General features: G+C 37.4%; 1 protein-coding gene across 2 annotated transcripts in view; it reads left to right on the top strand.

Annotated features, from left to right (window-relative positions):
• Positions 1 to 20,463, top strand: part of itga10 (integrin, alpha 10) — a 62,457-nt gene that overhangs the window by 25,324 nt on the left and 16,670 nt on the right. For both annotated transcript variants that reach the window (XM_051956976.1, XM_022209316.2), the window contains exons 8-9: positions 12,796 to 12,946; positions 18,512 to 18,677. In XM_051956976.1, coding sequence (XP_051812936.1) covers positions 12,796 to 12,946; positions 18,512 to 18,677 — 317 coding nt within the window. The remainder of the gene's footprint in view (positions 1 to 12,795; positions 12,947 to 18,511; positions 18,678 to 20,463) is intronic.

Here is a 20,463-nt window from a genome sequence, read left to right on the forward strand (position 1 = left end):
GATACACTGCCTACAGTTCAACCAAAAAAATTGCAGAATTTTTGCCCTTTATATGCTGGTCAAAGTTAAGTCACTCATGGCTTCCCAGTTGCACCAAGGAGAGCAGAATTTTTTGTTTTTTACAGAATCTCATTAAAGAAAAGAAATTATTTTTGGCATTTTTTTTAAAAAAGAGTCATGTAGAACACAGCAATTTTAAAGAAATATCACAGTTTGAAGCATAAATTTAGGCAATAATTCCATTTTTACAGTTTCCACTTGTGATAAATGCTGTAATTTTGGCATTCCTTTCAGACCTGCTGTTGTGCTTTTAGGTTCAGAAGGTTAATGTAGGTATTAAATAACGAGTGTTTTTCTAGTTAATGTCATTTTAATGTTCATACAATCACCGGTTTCTGTGCGGGTGTATAGAAACCATAGAATCCACTCCTGGCTGTACTGTTGCCCAGTTTCTCCACACCTTCGTGACTTTTCTGGAAACTTAAGCCTAAAGAAACAGAGCTGCAGGTTGAGGGTTGGCCTTAAAATATCTCTTTTCTTCTGAAAACAAAATTCCTGCTTTATTAAAGTCGTACCCACATGGAGCGCCACACCCAGACGGCCGCTGCCATTCTGGGATGTGAGTCTTCTGCACACTCACAGCCTCACAGGTGATTAGAGAGCTCCTGTTTTCTGGTGCATTTGAAGGTAAAAAGTTGGATGAGTTTTAGGAGGAGCGTTTAAAGGGCAGTTGAAAAGCAGCAACTGTAAATGGAACCAGTAGGAAAGGGCTTTAAAACAGCCATGATGAGAAATCCAGACAACACAACCGCTGCACACTGTTTACCTAAAAACTGCTAGAAAACAGAAACACAAAATTAGCTTCAGGATTCGTTTTCAAGTCAGAAAAGTGAAAGTTTTTTAAAATGAGGGCCAGAGGAGACAGTATGCCATCTTAAAATTTAAATTACGCTTGCAGAAACTGAAAAAGACAGATTTGAAACGGTACTACAGCATAAATGCAAGTTGAACAGTGCAGAATGGAGACCATGCTACAGTTTAAATCCATTTTTTTCAGTGCATATGTGCAAATTGAAAACAGTATGACAGTTTAAATCCACATTTTAAGGTGTGGATGTGCATATTTTAAACCGTACTACTGTTTAAGTCCAGTTTTTACAGTGCAGGTGTACAGATTTAAAACAGTATGACAGTTTAAATCCACATTTTACAGTGCAGATGTGCAGATTTTAAACCATACTAAAGTTCCAATCCATAATTTACAGTTCAGATTTAAAGTAATACTACAGTTTAGATACGTATTTAACAGTACAGACATGCAGATTTAAAGTAGTACTACAGTTTAGGTACACATTTTACAGTGCAAATTTTCAAATTTGAAACAGTATTACAGACGTGCAGATTTTAGACTATTACAGTCAAAATCCAGTTTTTACAGTGCAGATGTGCAGATTTAAAGCAGTACTACAGTTTAAATCCACATTTTACAGTGCAAATGTGCAGATTTGAAGCAGTACTACAGTTTAAATCCACATTTTACAGTGCAGATGTGCAGATTTGAAGCAGTACTACAGTTTAAATCCACATTTTACAGTGCAGATGTGCAGATTTGAAGCAGGACTGCAGTTTAAATCCACATTTTACAGTGCAGATGTGCAGATTTGAAGCAGGACTGCAGTTTAAATCCACATTTTACAGTGCAGATGTGCAGATTTGAAGCAGGACTGCAGTTTAAATCCACATTTTACAGTGCAGATGTGCAGATTTGAAGCAGGACTGCAGTTTAAATCCACATTTTACAGTGCAGATGTGCAGATTTGAAGCAGGACTGCAGTTTAAATCCACATTTTACAGTGCAGATGTGCAGATTTGAAGCAGTACTACAGTTTAAATCCACATTTTACAGTGCAGATGTGCAGATTTGAAGCAGGACTGCAGTTTAAATCCACATTTTACAGTGCAGATGTGCAGATTTGAAGCAGGACTGCAGTTTAAATCCACATTTTACAGTGCAGATGTGCAGATTTGAAGCAGGACTGCAGTTTAAATCCACATTTTACAGTGCAGATGTGCAGATTTGAAGCAGGACTGCAGTTTAAATCCACATTTTACAGTGCAGATGTGCAGATTTGAAGCAGGACTGCAGTTTAAATCCACATTTTACAGTGCAGATGTGCAGATTTGAAGCAGGACTGCAGTTTAAATCCACATTTTACAGTGCAGATGTGCAGATTTGAAGCAGTGCTGCAGTTTAAATCCACATTTTACAGTGCAGATGTGCAGATTTTAAACCGTGTTACAGTTTAAATCCAGTTTTCATAGTGCAGATGGGCGGATTTGCAGCATTACTACAGTATAAATCCAATTTTTACAGTGCAGATGGGCAGATGTTGGCCCTGGCAGCGGGCAGGAAGAGAGTCGGGGAATAAAAACAGTGAGATTAGCTGAGCTGGACCTGGCGGCTGCTGGCTCAGCAGGGCTGCAGGTGTGGCAGCGACTGACCCGGTCTGCTCGGCCAAACTCTGCCGCTACAGCTGTGAAAATACCGAGACAGCCGAACACCTTCACACACTTTTAACTCGCCGCCTTGAAACTGTACTTCCAGGAGCCCGCGTTCGTTCGTTCCCATCACCCCGACTCCTCGCTGCATGTCTGACCTCCGACCTTTACCCCGACCTTGTCCTTATTATAAACTTGACCCTGAACCCAGCACTTAGCTGAAATAGCTCCTAAACACAAGACATTTAAACTTTTCTCTCTCTCTCTGGGGGCCGGTATTCAAATTTGTCAGAGTGAAGGCAGAAAGAATAAAAAATTAGACTTCAGATTGTCTGCTTTAAGACCTGACTGACCTGAGATTTTATTATTTTGGGGGTTAAATAAACTTTGTCACCCAAATTGATGGAAATACATCCAGCAGATTTACCTTAGATATAACTAAAGTGTTACGTTTACAAGAGTTTAAGAAGATAAATTAAATATTAGTGGCGATGTGAGCTGAGAGGACGGGAAAAGTGGAAATATTCATCCTCATAATGATTTAAAATGTGTAGAAAATTACATAAGCTTGTGCAAAAGATTGCGAAATGATCAAAAATGACTCAAACTCGCACAAAATGGCTAAAAAATGTCTAAAAAATGTCTAAAAGGGCATGACCTTGCCCAGAATGGTCGAAAAAAATATTAGGAATTTCTCAAAACCTATCAAAAATGATCATGAGAGGGAAATCAAAGCTGCTGGATGAATAAAATAAATTCAGCATGGCTCAGAAACAGAACAGAGGAGAAAGTTGTTGGAGATCCATTCAGCATGGTGAAACATCTTTCTACTGATGATGAGCAGAGTTGTGGACAAATGTCACATTTGTAGAGGTTGTAAAGATGTAAAACGTTAAATATCTATAGTATGTTGAGCCCCCATTTTTTTCCAAATTGGTAAGACCAGTTCTCTCTCCTTTTTCATGGTTGCTGTGTTTCCATAGAGGTGCAGGACTTTGTATTGCAGTGAAAAATGAGCAAACAGTGAAGAAAAACGTCTCGAAACTGCATCGGGTTAATCATTATTGTGAGAACTTGCTCAGCTTAGATAAAACAGATATTTATTTTAATATAAAAATCCTGAAATAAAACCAGAAACAGCTGCTTTCTGCAAACTTGGCAATCTTAAAATATATTTTTTGTTTTAATAATCATTAAGCTTTTTGCTGCATGCGACCTTAAATTGCTCCTAATGTGTGGAGGAAAAATGTGGGTTTGGACGACGAATGCAAAGTCATGAAAATATCCAAAAGTAGTTTTGTTTAGACTGCTGAGGAAAGACTTGACCTGAACCTGAACCGTCTCTGTGGTCGGACGCTGAGTCCTGCTAACACTTTATATATTTACATGTGACAGTTACCAGAAATAGCAGCTACAGTCTGACTTCTCACACAGAGTGTGAGACAAAATGGCACAAATGAGACAGAAAATGACAAAGACGAGACAAAATGATAAAAATGAGACACGAAATGACAAAAATGAGACATGATATGAGACATAAAATGACAAAATGAGACACAAAATGACAAACTGAGACAGAAAACAACAAAAACGAGACAAAAGACAAAAATGAGTCAAAAAGCGACACATAAAATGACAAAAGCGAGACACAAAATGACAAAAACAAGGGATCAAATGACAAAAACGAGACATGAAATGAGACATGAAATGACAAAACGAGACACAAAAGGACAAAAAGGAGACACGAAATGACAAAAAAGAGAGAAAACGACAAAACAAGACACGGAATGTCAAGAATGAGACACAAAATGACAAAAATGAGACACAAAATGACATAAATGACACAGAAAATGACAGCCATGAGACAAAACAACAAAAATGAGACACGAAATGACATAAATGAGACAGAAAAGGACAACTATGAGACAAAACAACAAGAATGAGACACAAAATGACATAAATGAGACAGAAAATGACAACCATGAGACAAAACAACAAAAATGAGACACAAAATGACATAACGAGACACAAAATGACAAAAACGAGACATGAAATGACAAAAACAAGACATGATATGAGACATAAAATGACAAAATGAGACACAAAATGACAAATCAAGACAGAAAACAGAAACGAGACAAAAAAGACAAAAACCAGACAAAAAGCGACACATCAAATGACAAAAGGGAGACACAAAAGGACAAAAACGAGACAAGAAATGACAAAAACAAGGCATCAAATGACAAAAATGAGACCTGAAATGAGACATGAAATGACAAAACAAGACACAAAAGGACAGAAGGAGACACGAAATGACAAAAAAGAGAGAAAACAACAAAAACAAGACATGAAATGACAAAAATGAGACACAAAATGTCAAGAATGAGACACAAGATGACAAAAATGAGACATGAAACGACAAAAAAGAGGCAAGTTGTTGGAGATAGATTCAGCATGGTGAAACATCTTTCTACAGTTGATGAGCAGCGCGGAGAGGAAATAAAATGGAAATAGTTCAATATCTATAATATGTCTAATAATTTGAGAAAATTTTGCAAACTTGGCAATCTAAAAATATAGCTTTGTTTAAATTATCATTAAGCTTTTTGCTTCATGCGACCTTAAATTGCTCCTGATGTGAGGAAAAATGTCGGTTTGGATGACGAATGAAAATATCCAAAAGTAGTTTTGTTTAGATTGTTGAGGAGAGACTTGACCTGAACCTGAACCGTCTCTGTGGTCGGACGCTGAGTCCTGCTAACACTTTATATATTTACATGTGACAGTTACCAGAAATAGCAGCTACAGTCTGACTTCTCACACAGAGTGTGAGACAAAATGGCACAAATGAGACAGAAAATGACAAAGACGAGACAAAATGATAAAAATGAGACACGAAATGACAAAAATGAGACATGATATGAGACATAAAATGACAAAATGAGACACAAAATGACAAACTGAGACAGAAAACAACAAAAACGAGACAAAAAAGACAAAAATGAGTCAAAAAGCGACACATAAAATGACAAAAGCGAGACACAAAATGACAAAAACAAGGGATCAAATGACAAAAACGAGACATGAAATGAGACATGAAATGACAAAACGAGACACAAAAGGACAAAAAGGAGACACGAAATGACAAAAAAGAGAGAAAACGACAAAACAAGACACGGAATGTCAAGAATGAGACACAAAATGACAAAAATGAGACACAAAATGACATAAATGACACAGAAAATGACAGCCATGAGACAAAACAACAAAAATGAGACACGAAATGACATAAATGAGACAGAAAAGGACAACTATGAGACAAAACAACAAGAATGAGACACAAAATGACATAAATGAGACAGAAAATGACAACCATGAGACAAAACAACAAAAATGAGACACAAAATGACATAACGAGACACAAAATGACAAAAACGAGACATGAAATGACAAAAACAAGACATGATATGAGACATAAAATGACAAAATGAGACACAAAATGACAAATCAAGACAGAAAACAGAAACGAGACAAAAAAGACAAAAACCAGACAAAAAGCGACACATCAAATGACAAAAGGGAGACACAAAAGGACAAAAACGAGACAAGAAATGACAAAAACAAGGCATCAAATGACAAAAACGAGACCTGAAATGAGACGTGAAATGACAAAACAAGACACAAAAGGACAGAAGGAGACACGAAATGACAAAAAAGAGAGAAAACAACAAAAACAAGACATGAAATGACAAAAATGAGACACAAAATGTCAAGAATGAGACACAAGATGACAAAAATGAGACATGAAACGACAAAAAAGAGGCAAGTTGTTGGAGATAGATTCAGCATGGTGAAACATCTTTCTACAGTTGATGAGCAGCGCGGAGAGGAAATAAAATGGAAATAGTTCAATATCTATAATATGTCTAATAATTTGAGAAAATTTTGCAAACTTGGCAATCTAAAAATATAGCTTTGTTTAAATTATCATTAAGCTTTTTGCTTCATGCGACCTTAAATTGCTCCTGATGTGAGGAAAAATGTCGGTTTGGATGACGAATGAAAATATCCAAAAGTAGTTTTGTTTAGATTGTTGAGGAGAGACTTGACCTGAACCTGAACCGTCTCTGTGGTCGGACGCTGAGTCCTGCTAACACTTTATATATTTACATGTGACAGTTACCAGAAATAGCAGCTACAGTCTGACTTCTCACACAGAGTGTGAGACAAAATGGCACAAATGAGACAGAAAATGACAAAGACGAGACAAAATGATAAAAATGAGACACGAAATGACAAAAATGAGACATGATATGAGACATAAAATGACAAAATGAGACACAAAATGACAAACTGAGACAGAAAACAACAAAAACGAGACAAAAAAGACAAAAATGAGTCAAAAAGCGACACATAAAATGACAAAAGCGAGACACAAAATGACAAAAACAAGGGATCAAATGACAAAAACGAGACATGAAATGAGACATGAAATGACAAAACGAGACACAAAAGGACAAAAAGGAGACACGAAATGACAAAAAAGAGAGAAAACGACAAAACAAGACACGGAATGTCAAGAATGAGACACAAAATGACAAAAATGAGACACAAAATGACATAAATGACACAGAAAATGACAGCCATGAGACAAAACAACAAAAATGAGACACGAAATGACATAAATGAGACAGAAAAGGACAACTATGAGACAAAACAACAAGAATGAGACACAAAATGACATAAATGAGACAGAAAATGACAACCATGAGACAAAACAACAAAAATGAGACACAAAATGACATAACGAGACACAAAATGACAAAAACGAGACATGAAATGACAAAAACAAGACATGATATGAGACATAAAATGACAAAATGAGACACAAAATGACAAATCAAGACAGAAAACAGAAACGAGACAAAAAAGACAAAAACCAGACAAAAAGCGACACATCAAATGACAAAAGGGAGACACAAAAGGACAAAAACGAGACAAGAAATGACAAAAACAAGGCATCAAATGACAAAAACGAGACCTGAAATGAGACGTGAAATGACAAAACAAGACACAAAAGGACAGAAGGAGACACGAAATGACAAAAAAGAGAGAAAACAACAAAAACAAGACATGAAATGACAAAAATGAGACACAAAATGTCAAGAATGAGACACAAGATGACAAAAATGAGACATGAAACGACAAAAAAGAGGCAAGTTGTTGGAGATAGATTCAGCATGGTGAAACATCTTTCTACAGTTGATGAGCAGCGCGGAGAGGAAATAAAATGGAAATAGTTCAATATCTATAATATGTCTAATAATTTGAGAAAATTTTGCAAACTTGGCAATCTAAAAATATAGCTTTGTTTAAATTATCATTAAGCTTTTTGCTTCATGCGACCTTAAATTGCTCCTGATGTGAGGAAAAATGTCGGTTTGGATGACGAATGAAAATATCCAAAAGTAGTTTTGTTTAGATTGTTGAGGAGAGACTTGACCTGAACCTGAACCGTCTCTGTGGTCGGACGCTGAGTCCTCCTAACACTTTATATATTTACATGTGACGGTTACCAGAAATAGAATCTACAGTCTGACTTCTCACACAGTTTAAAGTGTAGAAGACGGTTCATTTAGACGCAGACTCTCCGACGGCTTCGTTAACATGAAACGACTGCAGCTGATTCCTGCATCACTCCACCCGTCTGCTGCTGATTCACAAACACAAACCGCTGCCGTGTCATTACCACACTGCAGCGACTCCATAAAACGGCCTGTAAATACAACCAGGCCTCCCAATTAGCTCCGCTCACTTTCTCTGCTCTTTCATCTTCCTTCTTTCTCATCTCCCACCTTCCTTCATCCCTCTGCTTTCCGTTTTTTTCCCCCAATCTTACCTGTTTGTGTCTCTTGTCTTGTTTTGTTTCCTCCAGTCTGACCTCAGCCGCCTCCTGCTCTTCTGTGTTTTCGTTAACGGATTTTTAACTGTTAAAAGCAGCAGAATTTAAGAGGATTTAAGAGAAGCGACGGTTCTCAAGTGGTTCTTCAGAAGACTCTCTGGTTCTTTTATCACCGAATGAAGAATGTCTTTGTTTAGTGGGTGGTTTTTATGTGCGCTGTGAAATAAACTTCAGTTAAGAAAGAGAGGACAAAATAAGAATTGTAGAAAAAAAATGTTTAAAAAGAATTTAAAAAAAAAGCAACTCTGGAACAGGGCACCTAGAACCCATGGAACCCATAAACAGAGGCGATAGTCCCTGAAGCAGCGGTCGTGGGTTCGAATCCAGTTAATGACCATTTACTACATGTCATTCATCCACTCTTCCACCCACATTTCCTGTCTCTTTCCACTGTTTTATACACAATAAATGCACACAGGTCAAAAATTAATTAAAAAAAAAAACTAAAAATGTTCGAATTTGTAAAAAAAAATGGAAAATATAAAATAATATTATTATTTTTATTATATTAAAAATATTTGTATTATATAAAAAATATTTTTATTATTTTAAAAAATATTTTAATATATTAAAAATATATTTCTTAAAAAAGAGTAGACAGAAAATGGAAAAAGGGTTGAAGATCTTGCATTTGGGGTTGCAGGAAAAATGCTTAAAAAACAAAAAAATATATAATGGCAAATGTCTGTAAAATAATATTAGTTGCTGATCTGAGTAAAAAAGCAGAATTTATATTTTAAAAATTAATAAGTATGAAGTTATGATCAGAAATTAGAAAAACTAAAGAAACAAGGGAAAAGTCTGCAGAGGCAGGAAAAATGTAAATAATTATCCTCACAATGGCTCAAAATTTGTACAAAATTCCAGAAACTTTTGTCCTCTATTTTGTCTTTATGTAGTGGATGGTATTTATGTGCATAATCAAACAAACTCCAATTCAAAAAGAGAGGGGGAAGAAGGTGAAAATCTTGCAAAGGGGATTGCAGAAAAAAATTTAAAAAAAAAATGCTGGAATACTGTAACATTTAAACATTTAAACATTTTGTCTTCAATCAGTGGATGGTTTTTATGTGCACTGTAAAACAAGCTTTTTTTTTAAAAAGAGAGAAAGAAAAAGGGTGAAAATCTTGCAGTAATTGTTGCAGAGAAAATGTTTTTTTAAAAAAAACAAAAACAAAAATACCGTGGCAAATGTCCATAAAATAATATTAGCTTCTGATTTGAATGGGGAGAAATTTTGTTTTAAAAAAACGAAGTGCAAAGTCAAAAATTGTAAAAAAAAAAATAATAATAATAATAATAATAATAATAAATAAATAAAATTAAAAATAATAAAATATAATAAATAAACAAATAATAATAATAAAAATAAATAAAAAATAAAAAATAAAGAATTAATTACCATTTGTAAAAAATACAGATTTTTCATGCAGACATTTTTATATAAAGTTTTTAAGGTTAATTTGTAAATTAATCTTTTTTAATTTTTTTTTCTTAAATTAAAAATACAGGGGAAAAACTGTAAAATAACAACAAATTACAGTTAAAAACGTTTCAAAATCATTCTTTTTTGGCCCTTTTGACGGACTAAAGTTTTTTTTATTATTATTTGTTTTTTGCATTGGAGTTATTTAGTGCCAGCATAAAATTTTTTTGGATTATTATTGAATCATTTGGTCGATAAAACACCAGAAAACGGGGAGAAACGCCAAAAATACTTTCCTAAAACACGTTGTTCAATTCTACAATTTGATTCAGCCGCAAAATATTAAACGTGTTCCAATTAAAGTGACCCGGAAAGGCTGGAAAATTGGTTTAAAAAGAAAGTCCTGCTAACAAAATGGAACCATGTGGAACTATTTTGAGGATTTTCTGTTTTTAATAATTCTTTTTTTGAAGCGTCTTTGTGGAACTAAACGTGTTTCTTCGGTGGCGTCGCTGTGAAAGAATCGTGTTTTGTTCCAGTTATCGCCTTTTGTTTTTCTGTAATTTGTAATGTTTGACTTCTTCCCTCTTCTCGCTGCCTCTCTTGCGGCTGCTTTATTTATCTTTCGGGTCTCTTTCTCGTCCTCATCCTCGTTCGTTTCGCTCCTCTGCTGCGTTTCTCCTCCTCTGCTGCTGCTGATGTGTAATTTGCAGGCTGCCTGGTTGTTTTTAACTCCGGGTTTCTTGCGGCTCACCACGATGTTATATTTAGTCCGGGGCTGGAGTGGGGCCTGAAAATGACTGAGTTCCCTCCCGGTGACTGGGAGGCCGAGCAGCCGGAGCAGGTCCCAGTGAGAACAGGTTTCCTGCAGGCAAACAGGGCGCGGCTCGGCTCCATACGACTGTTGGTCATTTAGGTTTCCCCTCAGAATCGCAGCGCCACCGGATGGGAATGCAGAGATGCGGTGACACATGCGATGACCGCTTCAGCTCTGTGTGTCATTCGTGACCGGTGGAGTTGTGGAAAGTTTCTGATTTTATCTGAAGGGAAGACGTGTTTTTACAGCTTCTCATTTTCTCACAGAAGCCCTCAGTCGTGTATATTATCCTGACCAGGACGTTTATTTCCTTCTACTTCGTTTCATAATTATATTTTCACTCCTTTTTTCCCGAGTCTTAACCCTCTGAACTCCAAATATGTGTCTTGTATTCTCTCTTCTCACGTTTTTCTTCACTTTGGGCTCATTTTCTACCTCTATGGAAACAGAACAACCATGAAGACGGAGAGAAAACTAAAAAATAAGGTCTTCAGTGCGGTTAGAATGACAGAATTGCACTCAGAAAGTTGTACAGTTAAACAGTTTAAATGGCAAATGTCATAAAAAAGGACAAACGTTTAATTTCTTTGGCTCTAAATTTTACAAAAATATTAAAATTAACATGTGGAACAGATGTTACGGAGCATATATGATATTTAGCTACTTTGCTTTATTTTCATACTTGACTATCTGCTTTTTTAGCTGAAAGTCTCTGAATTTTTGCCTTGAGACTGTTGGTCACAGCTGAGTCAGGTATGACTTTAAAGTTGCAAGAAAGAACACAGAATTCTTTAGTTTTTACAGAAAGTCGTTAAATCAAGCAACTTATTTTTGCCAATTTTTTGAAAAACGAGGCTTTGATGAAACTGTCACAGATGGTGAGTTTAAGGAGAGTTGGAAAATTGAAAAAATGAAGATTATTTTTAGTTATTTAAGTTTTATGCTGATAAATGGTGTCATTTTGGCATTTCTATGTCTTGATTTATATCTATTTTTGTGACGGTTGAGTTTTTTGGATCTGAATTCAGAGTTGGTTTTATTGCCAAATATGATAAATCTGATGTGGTGATTTGTTACATTGAAATAAATGCTGACAAGGAAACACTATTTTAAAGAATGACAACAACAGTTTAAAGAAGCCAAATGTTGCAAACAAAACTGCAAAAGTACTCAGAGAGCACAGTCCTCCTGCAAGGCCGCTCATTCCTGCATATGTCAGAAATGCAGCATTTATTTATCAGTTGTTGATGATCAGAAATCACGGCACCGTCGAATGTGTTCATTTAATGTAGATCAGGGGTGTCGAAATCCATTCCTGGAGGGCCACTATCCTGCATGTTTTAGATGTTTCCTTCTTCCAACACACCTGATTCAAATGATCAGGCTCGTTGTCAGGCTTCTGCTGAGCTTGATGATAAGCTGATCATTGGAATCAGGTGTGTTGGAAGAGGGAAACATCTAAAACATGCAGGATAGTGGCCCTCCGGGAACTGAGTTTGACACCCCTGATGTAGATGAGCCCACAAACAAAATGACGTTGCACTGAGCACAGGCGTGTGTTCTGCATGTGTACGTTATGTACGGATACTGAATCACGTGACCTAAATATGTAGCGGACGGCGGGAATTGATGGGACTCAGAAACACCCCAACAGTTTAATCAGTTGTTCCTGGTATCATTCCTGATGGATAAGTCCTGATAGTGGTGGACTTGTAGTAGGATCACAATCATGTGATCGTTAGAAGGCAGCTGACGTACTGTTCACTTGTTGTCATGGTTACAGTGACGCTGTGCCGCTATCTGGTAATGATACAGAAATCTTTAACAAATCCGTGGATCCAGACTTGGTCCTTGTGTCATTTCTGACCTTCGCTGAAAATTTCATTCAAATCCGTTTGTCTGTTTTTGAGTGATGTTACTAACAGACAGACAAAAAAAAAAACAACGCCAATCGTCATATAACTCTGCTGTGTTCCTTGGTGGAGTAACAAACAGCAACCGTAGCACATTTATCGAATTTTAAATGACTACAAACTGCTACAAGTTTACAATAAATTAGGTCAGCATCCGTCTTTCTCTGTTGCTTCGTAGCACCGAGGCGTTCAGCGCTGAGCGTGGAGCGAGGGATGGAGCCACCAAAGTGATGATCGTGGTGACCGACGGAGAATCTCACGACGGCGAGGAGCTGCCCGACGCCCTGGCAGAGTGTGAGAACAGAAACATCACCAGATACGCCATCGCTGTGAGTACATCCATGAAAACCTGGGCTGTGTCCGAAATCGCATACTAACGTACTACTCATACTAAGTGTGACGTTAAAATAAGTATGTAGTGCGTTCACATTAGATAGTATGAAAAGACTGAGTACGCGACAAATACCAGGATGTATACTATATCCGGAAAATTTTTAAGTATGCGCGGTGACCACACTAGTCATACTCAACCGCCCCATAATGCTTTGTGAGCTACCCACCGAAATGCAAGCCTCCGCGGGATATGTGGCCGGATCGCGGCGATTTTTATTTTATTTTATGTGGTTAAGTAGTCATCCTAATCACCCCACAGATTCGAGAAATAGGCGTTTTCTGACCAACGTTTTAAATTTGTCAGACGCCTCACAACGTGCTACTGAATGCTAGCAGCTAGTTGCAGCAGCTCGCTTTGCATACAGAACAAGTAGCAGCTACCTCCAGTAGCCTGCAGCTACAACTGAAACGATTCACATAATCTGGCTAATAACTGCATGAGGAGTGCCGGCTTGGAATTGCCACATTAATTATGCGACTGTTTGTTAGCGTAAAATCGACCTGAAGCCGGCATTTAGCCGAGATATTTGATAGCCGTACTTCCGGTTTTTGTCGTTGGAGGTTTGAAATGCATTATGGGAAATGTAGTAGTATACTACAGTGTGAACGGTCGGCATTCTAATCATACTTATAGTACGTAGTATACAGTATATACTCATTGAGAATGTAGTATGTAGTACGTTAGTATGCGATTTCGGACACAGCCCTGGACTTTGCATGTTCAGACTGATGCAGCGCTGGTGTCCCTGCAGGATCATGACGGGGAAGTGGGGACTGTTTGGGTGGAACATTTGCATGCAACAGGTTTTCCTCACTGTGGCTTCATTTTTCACTGCAACATGAAGTCTAAAGTGGTCTTTTGGAACTCTTTCTGTCCCGTCTGCTAAAATTTTTGCACGAAACCCTCAAACAGTGAAAATAAGACATACAAGTCGTTAAATATCAATAATATGTAGGGACAAAATGACCAGAAAGAGAGACAAGCCAACGTAAATGAAACAAGACCTGAAACAAGACAAAAATTGACTAAAAACAGGCACAAAAAAAAGACACAGTTTGTCACAAAATGAGACAGAAAGTAACAAAAATGAGACGATAAAAGTAACTATGACTAGGCAAAAGTGTGCCAGACGAATAAAATGGCAAAAAAAGAGACAAAACAACATAAATGTGAAACAAATAAACAAAGATGAGACACAAAAGCACAAAAACAAGACAAATTAAACCAAATAAGATTTTTAAAAAAGCAAGAAAAAACAACACAGAAGGGCTGCAACAACACACAACTTGTCAAAAATGACACAGAAAACAACAAAAATGAAACTATGAAAGTGCCTTTATGGAGGAAAAAGGGACCCAGATGCATAAAATGAGACACAAAAGACACAATACGGAGACAGCAAGACAGACTGAGAGGAAAATCAAAGCTGGAGATACACTGAGCATGGTGAAACATCTGTCTACCAATGATGAGCAGAGTAGAGAGGAAAAGCCTGGAGAGGCTAGAAAAGTGTAAATATTCATGTCTAAAATTATTTGAAATTGGTCAAAAATGAATCAGATTTAGTCCAAAGTGACTTAAAGTTGTCAACATGATTGAGAAAATTGTCCAAAATGGCTCAAAATCGTCTGAAATGACTTCAGGCTTTTGTAAAGTGGCTCCAAATGATTGAAAAAAAAGATGTCCAAAATGACACAAATTTATTTAAAATGATCAAGAGAAGAAAATCAAAGCTATTGGATGAATAAAATAAACGCAGCATGGCTCAGAAACAGTGAACAGAGGAGCAGGTTGTTGGCAATCCATTCAGCATGGTGGAACATCTTTCTACAGATGATGAGTAGAGTAGAGAGAAACATCTCCGACATTCATTGAACGTTGTGCGACTGAATCCGCCCAGCAGCAACCACACAATGCCGCCGCCGCTCCCCCTAGAATAACATCTGCTAATTACCAAATGAGCCCCTTCGGGTCGACTGAAATAGCCGACTGGGAACAAAAACTCTCCCTTGGACTCTGGTTGGAGACCCTCCCTGGACCACAAGAGAAGCTGGAGGACCTTCAGACTCCAGGAGAACCACAGAACCACATCCAGAACCACACATGAGGGCGGCTGTGGGAACCAATGTAGGTCGAGTGGAGATCAGGAATCAGGAACCTTCAATATTCCTTCATTCAAACACCACAGTCATGAAGATGTTCAATATATAAAGATTAGTTTTTTAATTATAACGATTATTGTCTTGACATCTCTGTGCCTCTTTGTGGTCATTTTAGGTCTCTGTATTAGTTTTGTGTGTCTTTGTGGTCATTTTGTGTCTCTTTGTGGCTGTTTTGTGTCTCTTTGGATTGTTTTTTTTGTGTCTTTGTGGTCATTTTGTGTCTCTTTGTGGCTGTTTTGTGTCTCTTTGTATTATTTTTTGTGTCTTTGTGGTCATTTTGTATCTCTTTGTGGTCATTTTGTGTTTCTTTATGGCTGTTTCATGTCTCTGTGGTTGTTTTGTGTTTCTTTGTATTATTTTGTGTGTCTTTGTGGTCATTTTGTGTTTCTTTATGGCTGTTTCATGTCTCTGTGGTTGTTTTGTGTTTCTTTGGATTATTTTGTGTGTCTTTGTGGTCATTTTGTATCTCTGTGGTCATTTTGTGTTTCTTTGTGGCTGTTTCATGTCTCTTTGTGGTTGTTTTGTGTTTATTTGTGGTTGTTTTGTGTATTTTTGTAGTCATTTTGTGTCTCTTTATGGTTGTTTTGTTTCTCTATGAGTGTTGTGTGTCTGTTTGTGGTCATTTTGTGTTTCTTTGTGGTCATGTTTTGTCTGTCTGTTATGTCTCTTTGTTGTCATTTGTTGTTTCTTTGGTTGTTTTGTGTCTCTTTGTGGTTGTTTTGTGTCTCTTTGTGGTCATTTTGTCTTAATTTGTGATTATTTCCTCTCTTTGTGACCATTTTGTGCCTGTATGTGGCCGTTTTGTGTCTCCTTGTGGTCGTTTTATGTCTGTTTATGGTCATTTTGTGTCTCTGCAGTCATTTTGTTTCTGTTTGTGATCGTTTTCTTTCTCTTGGTGGTCATTTTGTTTCTCTTTCTGGCTGTTTTGTCTCCGTTTGTTTTATGTCTCTTTGTTGTCATTCGTTGTTTCTTTGGTTGTTTTGTGTCTCTTTGCAGTTGTTTTGTGTCTCTTTGAGGCTGTTTTGTGACTTTTTTGGTTGTTTTGTGTCTAAACCTAAAGAAACAATTTAATGCACAAGTAAAAATATTCCAGTAAAAATTAAAATCTTGCTCTAAAAATGTGCAATAACACAAACTCCAGCGGAAAACTACATCTGAATGGACAGACGTTTGTGTTGAAATGACTGATAGTTTTTGTACACAGTCACTCCCTTAAATGAGAAAAGAAACAAACAAAATCTGGATGAATAAAAGAAAAACAGGCCAGGAGGTTGTGTTTGGAGGTTTGAGTGCTGACAGGTAATTACTGAAGCCATGTTTGACAACGGCTCGCTGGGGAGTCGAGCTTTAAAAACAGAAAAGTGTGTTTTATTCATCAGAGCAGCTCCAAGTTTAATCCTCACCATCAGGAGATGTACTTCACTTTTTCAGCTCTTCTTCCTTTTTCTCTTTTCTCTCTTCATGATCGTATAAAAAACCGGCAGCAGTCAGCAGAACGAGTGGAAAAAAATTCAGCTTCTATAAGATCTTAAGATCTCTTTTGTCTCTCTTTGTGGTTGTTTTGTGTCTCTTTGTGGTTGTTTTGTGTCTTTTTGTAGCTGTTTTGTGTCTCTGTGGGTTTTTTTGTGTCTCTGTTGCTGTGTTGTGTCTCTCTGTGATCATTTTGTGTCTCTTTGTGGTTGTTTTGTGTCTCTTTGTGGTTGTTTTGTGTCTCTTTGTAGCTGTTTTGTGTCTCTGTTGCTGTGTTGTGTCTCTCTGTGATCATTTTGTGTCTCTTTGTGGTTGTTTTGTGTCTCTTTGTGGTTGTTTTGTGTCTCTTTGTAGCTGTTTTGTGTCTCTGTGGGGTTTTTTTGTGTCTCTGTTGCTGTGTTGTGTCTCTCTGTGATCATTTTGTGTCTCTTTGTGGTTGTTTTGTGTCTCTTTGTGGCCCTTTTGTGTCTCTTTGTAGCCTTTTTGTGTCTCTTTGTAGCCTTTTTGTGTCTCTTTGTTGCTGTTTTGTGTCTCATTGGTGCTGTTTTGTGTCTCTCTGTGATCATTTTGTGTATCTTTGTGGTTGTTTTGTGTCTCTTTGTGGGTGTTTTGTGTCTCTTTGTTGCTGCTTTGTGTCTCTCTGTGATCATTTTGTGTCTCTTTGTGGTCATTTCTTGCCTCTTTGTTGCTGTTTTGTGTCTCTCTGTGATCATTTTGTGTCTCTTTGTGGTTGTTTTGTGTCTCTTTGTTGCTGTTTTGTGTCTCATTGTTGCTGTTTTGTGTCTCTCTGTGATCATTTTGTGTTTCATTGTGGCCGTTTTATGTCTCTTTGTGGTTGTTTTGTGTCTGTTTGTTGCTGCTTTGTGTCTCTTTGTGGTTATTTTGTGTCTCTTTGTGGTTGTTTTGTGTCTCTTTGTAGCTGTTTTGTGTCTCTTTGTGGTTATTTTGTGTCTCTTTGTGGCCGTTTTATGTCTCTTTGTGGTTGTTTTGTGTCTCTTTGTTGCTGGTTTGTGTCTCCTGTGATCATATTGTGTCTCTTTGTGGTCATTTCTTGCCTCTCTGTTGCTGTTTTGTGTCTCTCTGTTATCATTCTTTGTCTCTTTGTGGTCATTCCTTGTCTCTTTGTGGTTGTTTTGTGTCTCTTTTGTTGCTGTTTTGTGTCTCTCTGTGATCATTTTGTGTCTCTGTGGCCGTTTTATGTCTCTTTGTTGCTGTTTTGTGTCTCTCTGTGATCATTTTGTGTCTCTTTGTGGTCATTTCTTGCCTCTCTGTTGCTGTTTTGTGCATGTTTCCGGTTGTTATGCATCATTTTCGTGGATATTTTGTGTCTCTTACTTTTTATTTTGTGTCTCTGTGCAGATGTTTTGCTCCTTTGTGTTAATGTGCAGAGTAGAGTGAAACATGTGGACATTTGGGAAAATGTTGGATCAGATTTTTTTTTTAAACAAATAGGACTTTAAAGCATAGAATTTAAAAACCTCCAGAAACTTCTTGTTCTTGGGAGGGTTAGTGTAGCTTCCTAACAGAGGATTTCCTCCGTTTGCTTGGCAGCCGGAGTCACACAGGGAGACTCCTGGCTTCGGTTTCTCTTTAGGAATTTTCTCATTTGTAGTTGAGGCGTTAATCTTCAGCATCAGTCATCTCTTCACCTCTCAGCGAGGCCTGCGCTCCTCGTTTACAAACCCCTGATGTGCGGCTGCATCACTTCCTCCACTCGCATGTTTTCCTCTCAATCTGCTGCCTTTAACTGCAGGTAGTTTCTCTGCTCTGTTTGCTTTCATTCCTTTACTGGCCATGTGTTTCCTGCTCGTTCGTTCACCGTATTTTCTTCTTTTTAAATCTGTATTTCTGTCTTCGCCGGGCTGCAGGTTCTGGGTCACTACATCCGCAGACAGCAGGACCCCGACACGTTCATCAGTGAGATAAAGTACATCGCCAGCGACCCCGACGACAAATACTTCTTCAACGTGACCGACGAGGCGGCGCTCAACGACATCGTGGACGCGCTGGGAGACCGAATCTTCACTCTGGAAGGTGAGCATGAAAAACAGGAAGCAAAACAGAGATGCATTTACAATAGATTCAACCAGCGTTATTTATCAGTTAATAATTGGTGTCTTAATTTGTGATCATTTTTATCTCTTCATGATCTTTTGTGTCTCTTTACAGTCATTTTGTGTCTCTTTGTGGTTGTTTTGTGTCTCTTTACGGTCATTTTGTGTCTCTTTGTTGTCATTTTGTGTCTCTTTGTGGCTGTTTTGTGACTCTTTATGGTCTGTTTTTGTCTTTTGTGTCTCTTTGTTGTCATTTTGTGTCTCTTTCTGGTTGTTTTGTGTCTCTTTGTGGTCATTTTATGTCTCTTTATGGTCATTTTGTGTCTCTTTGTGGTTGTTTTGTGACTATTTATGGTCTTTTTTGTCTTTTTGTGTCTCTTTGTTGTCGTTTTGTGACTCTTTACGGTCATTTTATGTCTATTTGTGGTTGTTTTGTGACTCTTTATGGTCTTTTTTTGTCTTTTTGTGTCTCTTTGTTGTCATTTTGTGTTCCTTTGTTGTCATTTTGTGTCTCTTTGTTGTCATTTTGTGTCTCTTTGTGGTTGTTTTGTGACTATTTATGGTCTTTTTTTTGTCTTTTTATGTCTCTTTCTTGTCATTTTGTGTCTCTTTACGGTCATTTTGTGTCTCTTTGGGATCATTTTATGTCTCTTTGTGGCTGTTTTGTGTCTCTTTGTGGTTGTTTTGTGTCTCTTTGTTGCTGTTTTGTGTCTCTTTGTTGTTGTTTTGTGTCTCTTTATGGTCATTTTATGTCTCTTTGTGCCTGTTTTGTGTCTCTTTGTTACTGGTTTGTGTGTCTGTGGTTGTTTTGTGTCTCTTTGCCATCATTTTGTGTCTCTGTCGTCATTTAGTGTCTCTTTGTGGTTGTTTTGTGTCTCTTTGGGATCATTTTGTGTCTCTTTGTGGTTGTTTTGTGTCTCTTTGTGGCTGTTTTGTGTCTCTTTGTGGTTGTTTTGTGTCTCTGTTGTCATTTTGTGTCTCTTTATGGTCATTTTGTGTCTCTTTGTGGTTGTTTTGTGTCTCTGTTGTCATTTTGTGTCTCTTTATGGTAATTTTGTGTCTCTTTGTGGTTGTTTTGTGTCTCTTTATGGTAATTTTGTGTCTCTTTGTGGTTGTTTTGTGTCTCTTTGTTGCTGTTTTGTGTCTCTTTGGGATCATTTTGTGTCTCTGTCGTCATTTAGTGTCTCTTTGTGGTTGTTTTGTTTCTCTCTGTGGCCATTTTGTGTCTCTTTGTGGTCAATTAAACTTGCAAACTCAGCCAATTTAGAAAATATTACAAGCAAGATAAATGTTTGAATGATCAAATTTTTAATAATTATAAACATTAAGGCCACTGAAGGCAACCAAAAGCCGCAGAAAACATGTCTGTCGTGAGGTTTTTCTTAAAAACGCATGTGGAGATGGAACATTTTATTAAAAACAGAAAGTTTCTGCGACACTTTGAAGCCTGAAAAATGAGTTTAGTGTTTTACAGATAACCAGAGCAGGTGTGTTAGTTCAGGTGTGATGCTTTCTGTCATTCAGATAATAAATACTGACCAACAATAATCTAATTAATGCAGCACTTCCAGTCCTTCTGTTGTTTAAATGAGGATGGATTTAATTCAGCAGCTCAAAGTGGCACCGGCCGACCACAGGGTTTACTTGTTTGTCACATTTTGGGAGCTGAGTCAAAGATGACACCAGGATTCCTGGCAGGGACGTGAAAGTTTGCCGTCAGCAGCCGTAAGTGTTTGGTTTTAGTGGCTGTGGTGAAGGAAACCAGA

This window comes from Acanthochromis polyacanthus, chromosome 12, assembly GCF_021347895.1.
Source record: "Acanthochromis polyacanthus isolate Apoly-LR-REF ecotype Palm Island chromosome 12, KAUST_Apoly_ChrSc, whole genome shotgun sequence".
NCBI classification, from domain to species: Eukaryota; Metazoa; Chordata; class Actinopteri; family Pomacentridae; genus Acanthochromis; species Acanthochromis polyacanthus.